The sequence below is a fragment of the Metopolophium dirhodum genome, chromosome 3 (genome assembly GCF_019925205.1).
Source record: "Metopolophium dirhodum isolate CAU chromosome 3, ASM1992520v1, whole genome shotgun sequence".
NCBI lineage: Eukaryota > Metazoa > Arthropoda > Insecta > Hemiptera > Aphididae > Metopolophium > Metopolophium dirhodum.
Window position 1 is genome coordinate 6,225,596 of NC_083562.1, and position 16,050 is coordinate 6,241,645.

The following is a 16,050-nucleotide window of genomic DNA, read 5'->3' on the forward strand; positions in this document are numbered from 1 at the left end:
AATAATTGTAAATAACTAAAAAAAAGGTGGGTAAGTGGGTGTCACTCTGTTATACAGTAGGTTACAAGTGGGTCACTGTAATGATTAGTGTTAAATTTGAATTCAACGATAATATGATATAAGAAAAACTATTCTGAGTGAAAACGGTCAGTCAGCCCATATAGTAGGTACTCAGTATATTTGATGATATTATTGTGAATAAAGTAATTTATCAATTTATATATAACCTATTTACGTGGAACCTTGTTTAAAATTTTCTATCCTTATAGCTATAAAAGTTGAACATTTTATAAATTTTTATAACTACAAAATAATTATTAAATTTTTTAATTGATAAATTTTGTCAAAATTCGAACTTTAAATGCTTATAAAAAAAACTGTGACTAAAGATATTTAATATTTTTTAAATGTAATTGTAACAATATAGTAGGAGCTTTATATTAAATTTTCAAGCTTTTTTACCCAACAAATAAAGTTTTATTGACATCCATAGAAAAAAATACTAATAAAATTAGAAACTGAAAATGTTCCTAAACAACTCAAAACAAATCAAAATATTTTTAAAACTTTATCGTGTATATAAAATGCAACCAGTGAAAATTTCATGTATATACGTTCATTTATTTTAGATTTACACCAAAAACCAAAATCGATTTTCTCAAAAACAGATTTTGCGTAAAAATTCCCGTTTTTCCTTAATTTTTCTCTTGTTTTTTACGTCGCTTTTAAAAACTACTGGGATTTTACTTTTGACCCCTAAAGTACCAATTAGATTCACTTTCATTTCAGAAAAGATACTGTTGCCGAAAATCTAAGCACTTTTACTGCCCTAAAAGGTGATGACAGACACGAAAAAAAAAAATACACATTATTGTAAAATCAATACATTCATCGCTTCGCTCAGAATCTAAAATACATTGAAGTCTCAAAATAATAAGAAAATAAACTTATGTTATAATACCTTCTTTATGAAGTATATGTGTAGAACAATAGAGGAGAGAAAAAAATCATCTAGAAATTCATCTTTTATACTCATACCGGATCGTGTTGACAAATTTCTAGCATAATATTATCTAGTCTTCAATCTTCATGAACACAGACAATTTTCGTACATACGTGGAATTTGAATTTTGATAGGTACTTGAAGTAATAGGAATTTTAAAGTACATGACCACGTGACTTAAGGGTCAGAATTTTACTAATATGTAATAACTTACAATTTAACTAGTAACAAAATAGTAGTATATTTGTATTTACACTACTACAATTCTGTACCTATATAATTTTATTAAACAATTTATAGCTTTCCTATTTAATTATATGGTTTAACATCATAGTATCATACATTGTAAAAAACAGGTCCATTTCAATAAATAAATATGACCAAACCAGATATTATGATGAGTGACGACTATTTTTTAGCCTGGACACGTGACTACTAGTATTTTAATATTTGTTATCCAATATAATTAAACTTATCTAACTATGGATCATAAAAAAAATAAAAAATCATAAATTTGATCTTTAAACAATTTATTAAATATAATGTCATAAAATACATTTTATACTCTTAAAAATAAGTATTTACTAATTACATACACAAATAAAGAAAATAGTAAAATATGTTAATGGCTATTCTGTATTTTTTTCGGTAAATGCTCCTAAATTACCAAATAATTCAGCAGGCACATCTTTTTTAGTAGGCATATCTTCGTCTTCGTTTTCTTCATTTTCTTTGTCACCGTCTTCTTCATCTTCATCATCACTGAATTGAATTTCATCTGGATTTGACACTTTTTCATTTGGTAAACGATCTTGTTCACTACCCAAAACAAATTTGATAGGTTCCAATGGTTTTTCTTTATTTTCTAATGCTTTTTCTTCTAACAACTTCATTCCACTCTTTTCTGGTTCAACCGATATAACAGACATCATTTGTGCTGACATCATATTCACTTGAATATTATACATTGCCTGAACACTTCGTTTAATTCTTAGCATTTCTCGGAGAGTATCTTCATTCCCATGAGCTACTTCAAATGAGGTCCACGTTTGCCAAAATTCTTCAGTCACTCTAGGGTCACAAATTTGACTACAATGAGAGTATATTGCTCGAGCCCGATCAATTTCACCTAATTTTGTTTCAAGTTCAGCAAATCTTAGATACATTGTACGAGCATTATTATTTGTTAAAACTTCCAATGCTTTCATATAGATTTCTCTAGTCTTTGGTATACCAGATATTTCTGCTGCTTTTTTAATGTAAATGTTGAACATTTCAAACTTCTCTTCAGGTAGAACAGCTTCGGTGGCTCTTTCGTATACGGCCATCGCTCGTCTGCCTAAACCATGTTTTTCTTCAAGCTTTGCATACAATAAATAAATACACTTGGCAAATTGTGGTGGGCAACCTTCTAGACACTCTTCAAAAAGATCACGTGCACGTTCTAGTTTTGTACCACCATAACGGTCCAAAAATTTTGTCAAGTATGTATTCCATACATCAAAAACATTTGGCCACTTGAATAACGCTACACCTTTTTCATAAGCTTTAAACATTTCTTCAAAATAGTTGCTCTCTTCTAAAAATAATCCATAATTAATAATAGTTTGTGGAGTTGCAATTCTTAAATCTATAACTCGATCATAACAAGCCATTGTTGATTTGACCGTTCCAAAACTCTCTTCCATATCCAAATACAAAGACCATAATTTTAATGATTTATGTAATCGTATTTGAACGGTTTCTGTATCGTCGTGATAGGCTACTTTTCGAGAAGGTATGGAAGTTGCTTGTCGCATTAGTCTCATTGCTTCATTAAAGTTATCATGTCTCAATTCCATTTCTACCCATTCACACCAAACACTAGCTAAGTGCTCAACTTTAATATATGACACTAAAACAGCTTTTTTAAATACTAAGCGTGCTTCTTCAACTTGTTTGGCTTTTTCATAAAATTTAGCAAACTCCACCCAAAGTGTATGTAATCTACCAACAGCTTTTTGAGGATCAACTGTCTCTACAGCTTCAGTAAAAGTATTTATTACCTGAACGTCATTTCCTTCATAGAGCTGTACACGTTTTAACCATTCTTTAACATTGTGGGGGTTTTGTCTTAAAAGTACCGAGTTTAAAAGTAGTAATCGTCTTTCAATCAGGTTTTCCAATCTTGCCATGCGTAAATCAATTTCACAATCATCTTTCTCAGTACTATTTTGATTAGCATGAACAACTTCCATTCGTTTTTGTAAACTTAATTCTTCAAATTGTGCATAAGCATCATACACTTGTGTAAAATCACGAACCGTTGTAACAGTTTGAATAGCCTCTTCATATATATCTCTTGCTCTTTCAAATAATCCGCTACGTATGTAATAATCAGCTAACGAGTTCCACAAATGACCAAGCTGGTCAGTGTAACGTCTTAAACCACTACGTATAATTGCATCAACATTTAATGATTTAATTTCTAAAGGATTTTTGGATATTAAATTGCAAAGTTCATTCCAGAGTTGATGCTTAGATTTACCATGTTTGGACACAAAACTGTCATTGTTTACAATTTCTGACAAACGAATAGCAGCTTCATCGAGTCGCCCAGATGTGGTCAAGTATTCAATATAATCTTCCGAATCTTCTGGAAATAATTTTAAATATCTCCTATATATTTTAACAGCAACTTCTGGGTCATGACTTTCTTTTATGAATTTCAAATACAATGGCCATATTCGTGAATGTTGAGTGATCGGTAAAGCTCTAAGGGCCCTATCAAACAGACGACGAGCGACGGTGAGCTTAGGTTGTTTCAACATGAACGTGCAGAACTCAATCCATATGCGGGGCATCTTGTTCATGTACACCAACGCTCGCTCGTAAACATTGTTCACTTCTTCGTAGTCTGGATTATCTGTTGTTTTTAAATACTTCCGACGTATTTTCAAGTAACAGTGCCACAGTTTGTAGCTGCCCGGCAGTTGTTTCAAGGCGCGTTCGTACAGTACACATACTTTTTTGTACGGTCCCAGTTTGTAATTGTCTATGTATCGCATCCAACATTTGACCGAATTTGGATTTCTCAGTATGTCTTGTTCAAATTCTACATCTCTCTTATTCAACCTGTACGTTTGGAATATCACAGCATCTGACATGTCATTGCCCACATCTCCTCGCACCACGTCGAGTTCCATTTTCATTGGATCTGTAAACAACAAAATGAAATATAAAATAACCCGAAACGGGCCAAACGTTAAATCTTAAAGTTGTAAATTTGTAATTTTATAAAAATCCGCACGCGTACGATTGTGAATGATTGTGTCGGTTGATAACGTTCTGTTGCGTTGAGTTGTTGTAGTTGTCTCGTTAGTTTTTCGCCATAGACCTTATACCATAGTATACCTAGGTCCATGTTGTTCGCATTGCTTGTATACTTGAAGTGAGGAACGTTTTGAAAACGGCAGTCGGCAAAGCCGAAAACTACCGAGTGCCCATCGCAGTTCTTATCACTTTATCAGTAAAATTATTAAAAGACATACATTATTTGAGCTAATTCTTCGTTTCAGGCTTCAGCTTTTGCTTTTCGAGTTCCAAATTTCTGATCGTCTTCATTAATTATTATAGGCAAATTATAGACAATTACCGAATAATTTGTCGACTGGGTTCTAGAAGTCCCGTCGACGCTTTGGAAAATGACTTTACAAAAAATGTTAAGATTCACAACAAACCAATTAACTGAGTGTAAGTGTGAACAATTTATTTTTTTAAATATTAACATTTAATAATTTTGATGTTTACGCGTTCAATATCTGTATTTTAGGTGCCGCTCTGTTACCACAAGTCAACAATGTTCGAGGCATCAAGAATTTTAAGCCTCCAATCCTATATGAACGTAAAAAATAAAAGAAATTTCTAAATAATCGCAGAATTGTAACGTGTAATGTGTAAACTGTATACCGACACTTGTTTCAGATATTCAGATGCCAGAAAGGCCTAAGCTCCATTACATCGACAGGGTACCAAATTATAGTAATTCTCAAATAAGGCCTCCAAAAATGCATAAAATGTTGGGTTTGATGAGGGGTCCTGAAACAGTTCACAACAAACTTATACATAAACAATATGGTATACAGGTAAGTTTATGTAATTGAATTTATTATTATTATTAGTTATCATTATGATTTGAACACAACTGCATCGAGTACATTAGATATGTATGCAGTTGCAATATAATTCTGCTTACATTTAATTTGATTATTTCCATAGGCAACTGGTGGAGGCCGAATGAGGTTTATACACTTTGAAGTTATTCGAATGGGCTTACTGAGAAAATTAGACTGGTCCAGAATGTTTGCTATTTGGAGGATTGATTCACCATGGCAAGCTGTCACCAAAAAGGTTAATTATGCATATAAGATTTAGAATACGGACAAATAATGAATATGCGTCTGCAATGTTACAGGGCCAAGGGCAGAGAATGGGTGGTGGAAAAGGTAACATAGATCATTATGTAACTCCGATTAGATCAGGCAGAATTATTATTGAAATTGCTGGTCATTGTGAATATGTAGAGGTACGTTTAATAATTGAATTAACCAATTACATCAAATGTTGGGAGAAATTGTATGTGGTTGACCTATCACTTAATATTAATTGAATCGGTCATTTCGAAAACGAAAGTTTTTTTACAGAAATAACTTTTTTGTCAAATTTCATAATTATATACATAACTATATATTCTGTGTAAAAATTTGTTAACCTCATATTTAATAAAAATATATTGTTTTCAAGAAACTCAAATTACTGAAAAAACAACACAAGTCAATGACTTGTAGTTAAGTTTTTTGTGGTTTGTGTAAAATTCCAATTTGATGACTTGTGTCATTTTAGAAATAACCGATTCGATTATATTATTTATTATAGTTGAAACCTACATTGTCTCTAATATCATTACGCTATTTCTTTTATTATCCAAATCTTTTTTCAACTATCAATTTTTATGCTGTAGGTAAAAGATATTTTAAGTAAAATATCTGCTAAACTTCCATTTAAAGCAAAAGCTGTTAGCCAAGAAACTATGGATTGGGATTTAGCTAAAGAACAGTGGCAGACTGAAAACAATCAGAATAAATATACAATGGAATATTTAATTAAAAATAACATGGATGATTTACAACGAAAAGTTAAAAAAATTGATCATTTATATTTTGGAAAATATGTATAAGATTCAATATGTTAATAAGTCTAGAATCTAGATTCTATATAGTTGAAACCTAAATGTTTAATTTTGATTTGTATAAAATAAAATAATTTGTATTAAAATTGAATAGTTGTATACTTTTGAAGAATCCTTTGTATTTCATGCATTTAAAATTTTTTAAGTATAAATAATTATGGAGACCATAATATGAAGAGTGTATATACTGGCCAGTGGAAAACACATGTTTCATTAAATATAATTTAAAGTGCAATCAATAATAATGACAAAATAACAATATACACAACAAATGATTGACTTGTGAATGAAGTTTGAGTATATGAAAATAGAATATTAATTTTAAGAATAGCCCACATGAGTATACCTAACCTAACCTAAATAATAATAATACATTTATACAATTACTATTTGAATATTTGTCAATATTGTAATTTCAAAATGTATGCACTGGAGCCCAGTAGTGTATTATAAGTATTAAGTAATAACCATTAATAACTTTCAAGTAAAAACTTTGCAGTGCGTGCCAATATTCACTAACCGTATATTATTATCTATATGTGTATACTGAATATACGTACCATTCACGATGTATAGCACTAAATTTAATACAATATTTCCACTAATTTCAATGTATTTAGTTCAGTGGGTATGAGCAGATCTTAATCTATCAGCAGTTGTGATTTAACTGATTAATAATGATGAATTAGTTGAGTGAATTGTGTGTTCAGGGGCGGACTAGAACGCATTAGGCTCACTATTTTGAAAAAATAATTGGCACTCTAGGTACTATTACAATCTTAACTTATAGAACTTTTGTTGACTTTTGGTTACTCATGAGTCATGACTCACCACCATACTCAGTTAATACTAGGTAGGTAATAAATGTTTTTAAAATTTTAATTGATTTGAGGAAATATTAATTGTTTGTTATTTATAATATACTTTAAAAATCCAGAGTATAAAATATGTGATTGATTATTTTACTTAGGTGTATAATAATTCAACGAATAATTAATTGCTTAATAATCAATAGTCGATTTATAACTATTTAGAATTTATTCTTTGGTTCTACTCGAAGCAACCCATTTTAATGTAGATTTCATCATGGCCAACATTGGTAGCGAAATATCCAGAACCTAGGATTAAGTGGTGATTATAATCAAGGCCGTATCTGAGGGGTCTGGATCCCCCTGAAATTTCTTCAATATGTCTTTAACCAATTATCAAAACCTAAATTCGATAAAATTACAATATACATGTTTTGGACTCCCCCCCCCCCCCCACCAAAAAGTAAAATTCTGGATACAGCTTTGATTATAAAAAAAAGGTAGAGTTGGGTACTTAGGTAAGTGTAGGTATTCACCTAAACCATTTTTTTGTACTCCCATTCTTACCGTAAACTGTCAAACGAAGTTGAAAACTGATTTAAAAACGATTTGGTAAGTTTTTATCTCAAGTATCATCTTCAACCAGATGACAAATGATTACAAATGTTCACGGAACATTTATTAAAAAATTATACTCATCCTGGAGTAACCCTCGATCAAAAATTATGGCCTAGTCAGATCTGTTGGATATTTTCCGCCCTAAGGTGAAAATTGTAATGCCGCTCTTCTTTACCGATATTTATTTAATTTTGCCGCCTTATTCAATTTCTTTAAATTGTATGCATCATTGGCAACAGCAATATTTTTTTACACATTTTCAAATCGTTAAAAACCAAACATTTTCCGTGGGAATAAATAAGATAACGAATTTTGAAATGGATGTCCTGAACATTTTCATAATATAATGGAGATGACCCGTTGTTGCCCACTTGCCCCCGGGCCTTAAATATTAATATATCGACCCTAAATGTTTAGAGCGCAATATTGGTAAACTGCCGGACTAGGATCTGATAAACGATACAATAAAAGAAGAAGAAGAATGCAAAAACACGGCATCACAATATAATAGGTATAATTGTATAAATGTATATTATTAACACTTCAATTGTGTGAATATCATATTATATTTATAATATAATATAGTCATACACGTAAATAATAGTAAAATAATATACAATATAATAATATATAAAAACGTACTTTTGAATAAAATATAGGTACCCTATGTAAAAAAATTGGGAGGCACGGAAGTGTAAGGTACATTATAATATGATAAATCTTCACAGATGATTTCATAATAATTACAATAATTTTATTATTCTAATTACTATATATAATAAGCTAATAAGTAATACGATTCTAAACATTGTATCTGTGTGAGTTTAGAGTGTGTGTGTGTGTGTGTGTGTGTGTGTGTGTGTATGCGTGTTCAATGCTCTAAATCGTTTTCTTATTTCGTACTCAAATCTCGTGTTCGAGAATGGGGAAAAATGTAATATATTATTTAAACGGAGTATTGCCGTCGTGGTGTATATAGTTAAACCGCAGGGCCGACCGACGACCGTTTGGCTGCGGTGCTACGCTTCTGCTTGGAGGACTCCGGTTCGGAAAACATCAAGACGCCGTAAACGATGTTCAGGGCGGACGCGACCGCAAAAACTGCGAACACCCACCAGCCGACGGCGGCGTACACGTACGGATAGCACTTGATGACCGCGAAGGCGACGGTATACCCGAACGCTAGGGCCACGTGTTCGCCCGCCGCGTAGCGTGGAACGGGTGAGTGAGGCACCAGACCGACGCTGCTGGACATGGAAAAAACGATCAGGCCCAGCAACGGGACGAAGCTCAACAGCTGCGAGCCGAGCCGGTTGAGGAACATCCGGCGGACCAGGTTGTAGACGGCGATGACCACGCCGGCCGTCAGCGTGCCGGCGGCTGCAAGTGTGGCCGACGATTCCCGGTGGTCCATAGCGGTGGACACGAGGGCGCCGGCCACTAGGAACGCGGCCAGTACGGCCGCTACGAAGTGGCCGTTTAGCACGCGCACGCCAGAGTCACCCACCATTTGCGAGGCGTACGACACCAACACCATCGGACCGGACATTTGCTGTAGGGCCAGGTGCAAGGCCAGCGCCAGCAACGGCCTGTAGATCTCGGGCCGGTGGACACTCCGGTAGATGGCCTCGGTTGATGTAGATCTGTCTCCGACACTGCGGGTCGAGGGTTCCACGCCGTCTTCCAGCGATTCAGCGTCCGGTTGCCGCTGGAGCCTCAACTTGAGCCTGGAGTACTCGGCGTCACCAGTGCGGCCGCGGGACTCCAGCCATGCCGGGCTCTCTGGCACGAACGACCGGACGAGAACGAACGACACGATGGTGACCACCATGGCCACGGCGGCTGTCTGAGCGTAGCTGAGCAGTGACCCGGCCAGGTACATGCAGAGCACTCCGATGGCGGTGTAGACGACCGGCCGGGCGGTGGGCCGTGCCGGGAAACACTCGGAGCTGTGCGCGGTGGCCGCCACCGACACGACGCCCACGAACACGCCGGTGAGCGCGCGTCCAACGAGCAGGTTTGTGGTGGTCCAGCTGCTGAACGTCAGCATCCAACCGATGGCGCAAATCACGTGACTCAGCAGCACCGAGCCCCGGGGTCCGAACGCGTTCATCAAGCTGTGAGAGATCAGGCAGCCCCCTGCCGCGCCCAGAGCGGCCAGACTAGCTGCGAACATGATTAGTTTATTGTTTATTACAAAAAATACCAACAAACGATTTACGATTAAATTATAAATATAATATAGGTAATATCGTCGGTTTGAAGCAAAAACTCGCAAATTGCTATTTACTGTTTTTTATTTTTTATTGATTTGGAACTCAATATCTATTAATATGTTGTAGTCTTATAATCGCCGTTATTCCCTAACCAGAGTTGTACTATACATAGGCGTTTATCGTGAGGAGGGGAGGGGGGGTGGTTCCCAACGTTCCAGTTTTCGTAGTTGTTGACTTTGTTTTATATCTACCTGAACCTGACCACCTAAAATATGAATTTAGATTTTATATAGATAGTATTATGAGGTGTTAAAATTACTTCATATCATCTTCATGCTATGCTAACAATTTACAGATTTTTTTACATTTTATGCAATATAATTTAGGTATACAATATTAACAAAATAATATGCGTACAAAACGAATGTCGATTAAAGTAAGTGTTAGTGTAAAGAGTGTCCAAAAGTAGTTCGAAATACCTATGTATATAGCTAATAAAGTATCATTACGGTGATACGACGTAGGTCTTGGTACCAATGTAAAATAATTTGTTGTGCCTTTTGAAGCAGTAACGACGAAAAACCCAATAAAAGAGCAATACCCATATGATTTCAACCGAAAACAATACGGTATGGGATTATGTGGTGTTTTTAAATAAAATAAAATTGGTCAATGACCTATAATTGGTAATGATTTATTAGTTACTAATAAATAATAATGGTCGATACAGACGACAGACGTAGGTACGGTTTATCACCGGTATTCTATAAAGATGAAAATAAAATAAGTTATATTTTTAAATAATAGAGGAACAATACAAAATTGAAAATATGACAATAATATCAAAAGTAAAAAATATCAATAAATTATTGTAAAAATTCACATTTTAAATAAGTACATTCTACATATTACTACTCGTATAGTCGTATAACATTGTTAGTATTATCACAGAATATAACAATATTATTTTTCAGTAATATTTCCCAGATGGTTGGCTATAAATGTATACTATTATAAACGATTTATATATTTATATTATATTTATGCTGGTAAACCCGTTCTTTACACAAAAGCTTCGTAAATTTTAGGTATAGTGTATAACGTACCTACTTATTGAAATTTGAAATTTTAGTCGTATTATAATTAATGTATAATTACATTTGAATCATAAGTGTATGTAAATAACAGCTACCTACTTATCAATAATATTGTGTCGACTAGCGATCAATAAAATATGACAATAATATTATGACCGTAGTGATGTAACATGTTATGCAATCACATGATAGACTGAGGGGAATATAAATATCGCATAGGCGGAGTTATTATGGGTAGGGGCATCAGTGTACCACCTAATTAGTAAATTGTAACTCGTAAATGTCGTCTATAATTTTTCATGACTTGTAAAAATTATTTTAAATTGTCGATACTCACTCGTGTAGTATGTTACCTACCGAAAAACTGTACGCATAAATGAAAATATATCATACCTACCGGCTACCTGTCATACTTACTATTATAGACTACCTGTGTTACATTTGTATTTGAATTTAATACGGGAAAGTTTACCTGTGATTTGAGTTATTATGAATTTAGTTTATCAATTTATTAATCTAAATTTAAAGTTATTAAGATAAACAACATATAATAACAGTGATAGTGTGATGCTGAGACAATACTATAATAGCTAAATAGCCATCGTGATAACTTGTAAATATCCATCAAGTCCCACGATAACTTACTTTTAGATATATTATATTATTTTAATCCGTGTTGGGTCCTTCCACCTCGCTTTGTTAAGCAACAGAATTTGTTGTTAGACAGTAAACAACATTAAAATTTAAAACACAACACGACAATTAATTTGAAGTTTTCTGGGATGAAAAAAACAACATAACAATTACAATTTATAACGTATTAATATTGAAAATATTACGTGTTGACCGTCAACAATACATTAAGTCAATTTTAGTTTAATAAATTGTCATTGATCAATAATCAGATGGTAAAATACGGGAAACACCCGCAAAAGTTTTTTTGGTAGGTCGTAGTCCGTAAGGAGCATATTACATATATTATACTACACGAGTACCTACCAAATTATCAAAAAGTAATATTTTGAGAGTCATCTGCAAATAGTGCCAAATACATTGCATTTTTTTTTATATTATATTTACATATATATTTTTTTTATATCTTTCTACAATATATTCTTGAAATAAACTAAATCAGCCAATAAATCTAATATAATACTTTTCAATTATTTAGACTATACAGGTGGCATAGTAAAGTTTTCAGTGTTTTCAGAATCATATATTATTTTAAAAACATTTTTACATAGTTAATATTATATTCAGATATTCTATAGTTTTATTTTATTGTTGGACTATAGGTAATACCTACCTATAATTAAGTTATAGCCAACAACACAAAATGGCAACCCACGCGTTACGTAATACAAAAATATATAGATTTTATTAACATACGCATGATGCATAAGTCATAAATCAAGTTGGAATTTACAAATCTGATATACATGCAGTATTAACAAGTACCTGATGTATATTTTTCTGTGAAGGATAACCAGTTCCTGCCTACATATAGGTATATTAAACAACAAAAGCTCGCAGCATGAAAACAACTAACGATATCAGGCTACGATGTATTTATTATTTTAGTTTACCTACCTATCGGTTACTTGTAAATAAAATCGGCTATTGAAAAAATATAGGTAAACAACAACTCTGATCGACCGTCATGAGCATCCCACTGCAGGGCACTCATTATAATATTATAGGTGCCTACACATCACACGTAGATTTCAATATTTTGTAACTAATAACCGCATAATATTATGTGAATTGTAACGCAGGTAGTAACACTTACCGAACCAAGTGGCGTTTCGAAACGACAGTGGCAAATTCCACATGGACACACCGGTAAATCCCAAAATGGCCCCGGAAATCACACATGGCAGCAGCGAAATCACGGCCAAGAATCCCTGAAGCAAACGAAAAAAAAAAATACAAAATCACCGCACGGTCGTTATACATCGTATTATAGTCAACCAGTTATATATTTTTATCATGTCGTCGTATATTTATCGCGTAAAACTGAAAATATACGCAAATACGTAACATTGTGTAGGTAGGCAATAGGTATTGTTACGACGTCAATAGTGGGAACTAGGAGGCACGTGTATCATACCTGCGTCACCGAAGAATTATTAAACGGTTTTTGGACGTTTACCACTACGGGAGGTTCGGCGGCAGGCGGCGTGCTCGGCCCCGGCGGCGCGTTTTCTTCCATCGTGAAAATAACGAACCGTAGCAATTAAACGGACACTGTGTATAGGGTCTGCGCTCGCATATAGTATTACGGACGGGTATATTACAAAAGCACGCCGGTATTACGCTCTGCGGCCGTCGGTTTTGGACGCATAGATCTCGAAACAATATTATATTATTATTACGAATTCCTCCGGTTGTTGTTATTGTCGAGACGTATACGACGTTGCCGGTGTATAGGTACAGGCGTAGGGCGTATAGTTGCCGTAACGCGTATGTTCGACCGATTGTAACGGCGCACTGAAGTTCGACTGAAGTATTCGAGCGCTACTATACTGCCGCGCTACGTTTCTCTCCAGAAATCCGACGTCGTTTGGACGGCTTCAAACCGGTGTCGGATGACTATATGCAGTGTACACATTATTATTATTATTATCAGACTATAATAATTATATTATGTTTACGCGTGTGCGCGTGTGGATATATATATATGTGTGTGTGTGTGTGTATAATATGTTTTAATATATTATATATAGGGTGCACTGGATACGCAACGACGACCAGAACCAATAGGTGCGAGTTACTACTATACTCACTCCGAGTAGGATTACTCATGTTATGAAATAATAATATAATATAAATATGTAAAACATTATGTGGTTCCCACCCGTTACGCTTCCGATCAACAGTTCTAAATCGATGTCGAATCATCAATCTATTGGTATTTTATGTGATCGGGATATTTAACGTATATTATTGCATATTTTATATTTATATGATAATGTTGTGCTCTCTACAGGCGGAAGACATATTTTTTAGGAAAACGTTATTTTCTCTCATACATAGTACGATGTTTATAATGATATAGCATATACATTGTTAATGTGATGCACGCACAGCGGACACGTGTTATTACACTTATACACAGGGATCATATAGATCATGATATTCTTCTGGCCATTTATTATTGTTTAATCTCGACAACCAAGACTGTTAGCCTGCATAACATGGGCCGGGGGTCACGTCTATTTAAGTGCGTTTTCACAGCATCGTTTGGACCACACCTAATGCACATATAATATGTCTTGATTACACATAGTACAGAGTAGTATATCGTATTATTATTATTATTTATTTATATGACCGCACAAATCGGTTTTGATCATCATTTGAGTATCAAAGTGTGTGTGGGCATAACACAATAAAATAACATATTATATACAAATAGAGATAATATATTTTAATTGTTTTTCTCCCAATAACAGTATGGAATTCGATAACGGTTCAAATGACTTTCAGATACAACCGAGTGAGATTAAACCTAATTACACTAAAACATATTATAGTCGTTTAAAAATTAATGGATACATATTTTTTAAGGTCAATTAAACGAAGCGCCTTTGAAGAAAAGAATCAGATCGGGTGCTAATGCCAGAGAACGAGACAGAACTCAAAGGTAAATACTGTTTAATTAGTAATAGTATTAATTAGTACCAACCTAGCTATATAGTCATAAAGACCATAATTAAGAACACTGTATTATTTAAATTCTAATTTCTGTTATTTAGTGTAAACTCGGCTTTTGATGTTCTACGGGCCATGATACCCATTGATCCTCCCGACCGCAAACTATCTAAAATAGAAACATTACAGTTAGCCACGAAATACATTAGTCACCTGTCCCAGATCCTGAATTCTGGTAAATATGCCTTAACCGTCATAAATTATTATTCTTATTGGCTTTTAAGAACATAAAAAAATATGGATAAATTATTTATCAAATAACAATACAGTATATACACGAAAATATTTTTCTTAAACTCTAATAGACATTGTTATCGCATAAAGTAGATTAATGTCTATGACCAATGACCATTATTAATGTATCAGCATTGATTATAAATAGTACTATTGTCTATTTATAATTATTATAAATAGACAATAGTATTAATTATAAATAAAAATCAATGCTGATACATACAGATAAATATTAATTTGTTATACCTATCATTATGGTTAATGTTAAATGTTTAGTGTTTACAATACAAATAGGAATTATTTGCTATATGTAATAATTTTGTTTTTGATAGATCCAAGACTTGGAAATTAACGTTTTAGTATGATTTATTATATTGACATATTTATAATTCCGTATCCTGCAAATTATACAGGCATAGTTATCAATTCTATAGTAGGTAGTTAGTGTTATACTGCTATGGTGTACACCAAAATAATGTTTCATTAACATGTCGTAAAATTTTATGTAAAATAGACCTTTTTTTCCAATACACTTCCAGAAGAACAATCGCTTAACATCTGTTTACCATAAATTATACCGTTTATCATTACTGTTTACTACAACATATGTGTGATTTTAAAATGTTATTATAAAATATTAATATAGGTAATATACACAGGTTCATTACTTTCATAATAATATATATATTTTTGTTTAGGAGAAGAACAAGCACACAGTTTCTACGATGTATGTATATTTTGTTTAACAAATAAAATCAATTCTTGAGTAGTATACAAAAAACAAAGACTCCTTACAAATTTCACCAAAATGTATTTATTATTTTATAATCTATATAATATTATGTATATTTATTTATAATTATATTTTTTATATTTATCAATTTTGTGAATAATATTAAAGCTATGTGTATTTACATTTACAATCAAATAAAAAAAATATACTGTAAATTATTGTATAATATACATTTATTATGTGCATGGTAATATAAAGCACAAACTAAAATAAACCAAAAAGGAACACTAAAAAACAAAACAAAATCAAATACAACCAGTTACTGTAAAAGGACATGTAACATTTGGTTGATTATTTTAATCTTTAAAAAATAAATTTAATTTAAATACTACAACATGA

General features: G+C 33.1%; 4 protein-coding genes across 5 annotated transcripts; 2 read left to right on the forward strand and 2 right to left on the reverse strand.

Moving 5' to 3' along the window:
• Window positions 1–1,206: 1,206 nt before the first annotated feature.
• Window positions 1,207–4,347, reverse strand: LOC132941335 (pre-mRNA-splicing factor syf1 homolog). Its single transcript, XM_061009349.1, has one exon. It carries the CDS (start codon window positions 4,192–4,194, stop codon window positions 1,633–1,635), a length of 2,562 nt encoding a protein of 853 aa, XP_060865332.1. The 5' UTR covers window positions 4,195–4,347; the 3' UTR covers window positions 1,207–1,632.
• Window positions 4,348–4,516: 169 nt separating this feature from the next.
• LOC132941336 (large ribosomal subunit protein uL16m) lies at window positions 4,517–6,321 on the forward strand. The gene is made up of 6 exons (XM_061009350.1): window positions 4,517–4,735; window positions 4,815–4,886; window positions 4,967–5,127; window positions 5,261–5,392; window positions 5,457–5,567; window positions 6,003–6,321. Exons 1-6 carry the CDS (start codon window positions 4,687–4,689, stop codon window positions 6,216–6,218), a joined length of 741 nt encoding a protein of 246 aa, XP_060865333.1. The 5' UTR covers window positions 4,517–4,686; the 3' UTR covers window positions 6,219–6,321.
• Window positions 6,322–8,162: 1,841 nt separating this feature from the next.
• On the reverse strand, window positions 8,163–13,506 carry LOC132941525 (facilitated trehalose transporter Tret1-like). The gene is made up of 3 exons (XM_061009620.1): window positions 13,081–13,506; window positions 12,760–12,874; window positions 8,163–9,823 (listed from the first exon to the last, which is right to left on the reverse strand). Exons 1-3 carry the CDS (start codon window positions 13,180–13,182, stop codon window positions 8,637–8,639), a joined length of 1,404 nt encoding a protein of 467 aa, XP_060865603.1. The 5' UTR covers window positions 13,183–13,506; the 3' UTR covers window positions 8,163–8,636.
• Window positions 13,466–16,046, forward strand: LOC132941527 (transcription factor 15-like). Of its 2 annotated transcripts, none has more exons than XM_061009623.1 (5): window positions 13,466–13,573; window positions 14,426–14,469; window positions 14,541–14,616; window positions 14,729–14,859; window positions 15,617–16,046. In XM_061009623.1, exons 2-5 carry the CDS (start codon window positions 14,427–14,429, stop codon window positions 15,682–15,684), a joined length of 318 nt encoding a protein of 105 aa, XP_060865606.1. In that variant the 5' UTR covers window positions 13,466–13,573; window position 14,426; the 3' UTR covers window positions 15,685–16,046. The 2 variants fall into 2 exon arrangements, with proteins under 2 accessions (XP_060865606.1, XP_060865605.1); XM_061009622.1 differs by having other exon boundaries at window positions 13,567–13,733.
• The last annotated feature ends 4 nt before the right edge of the window (window positions 16,047–16,050 follow it).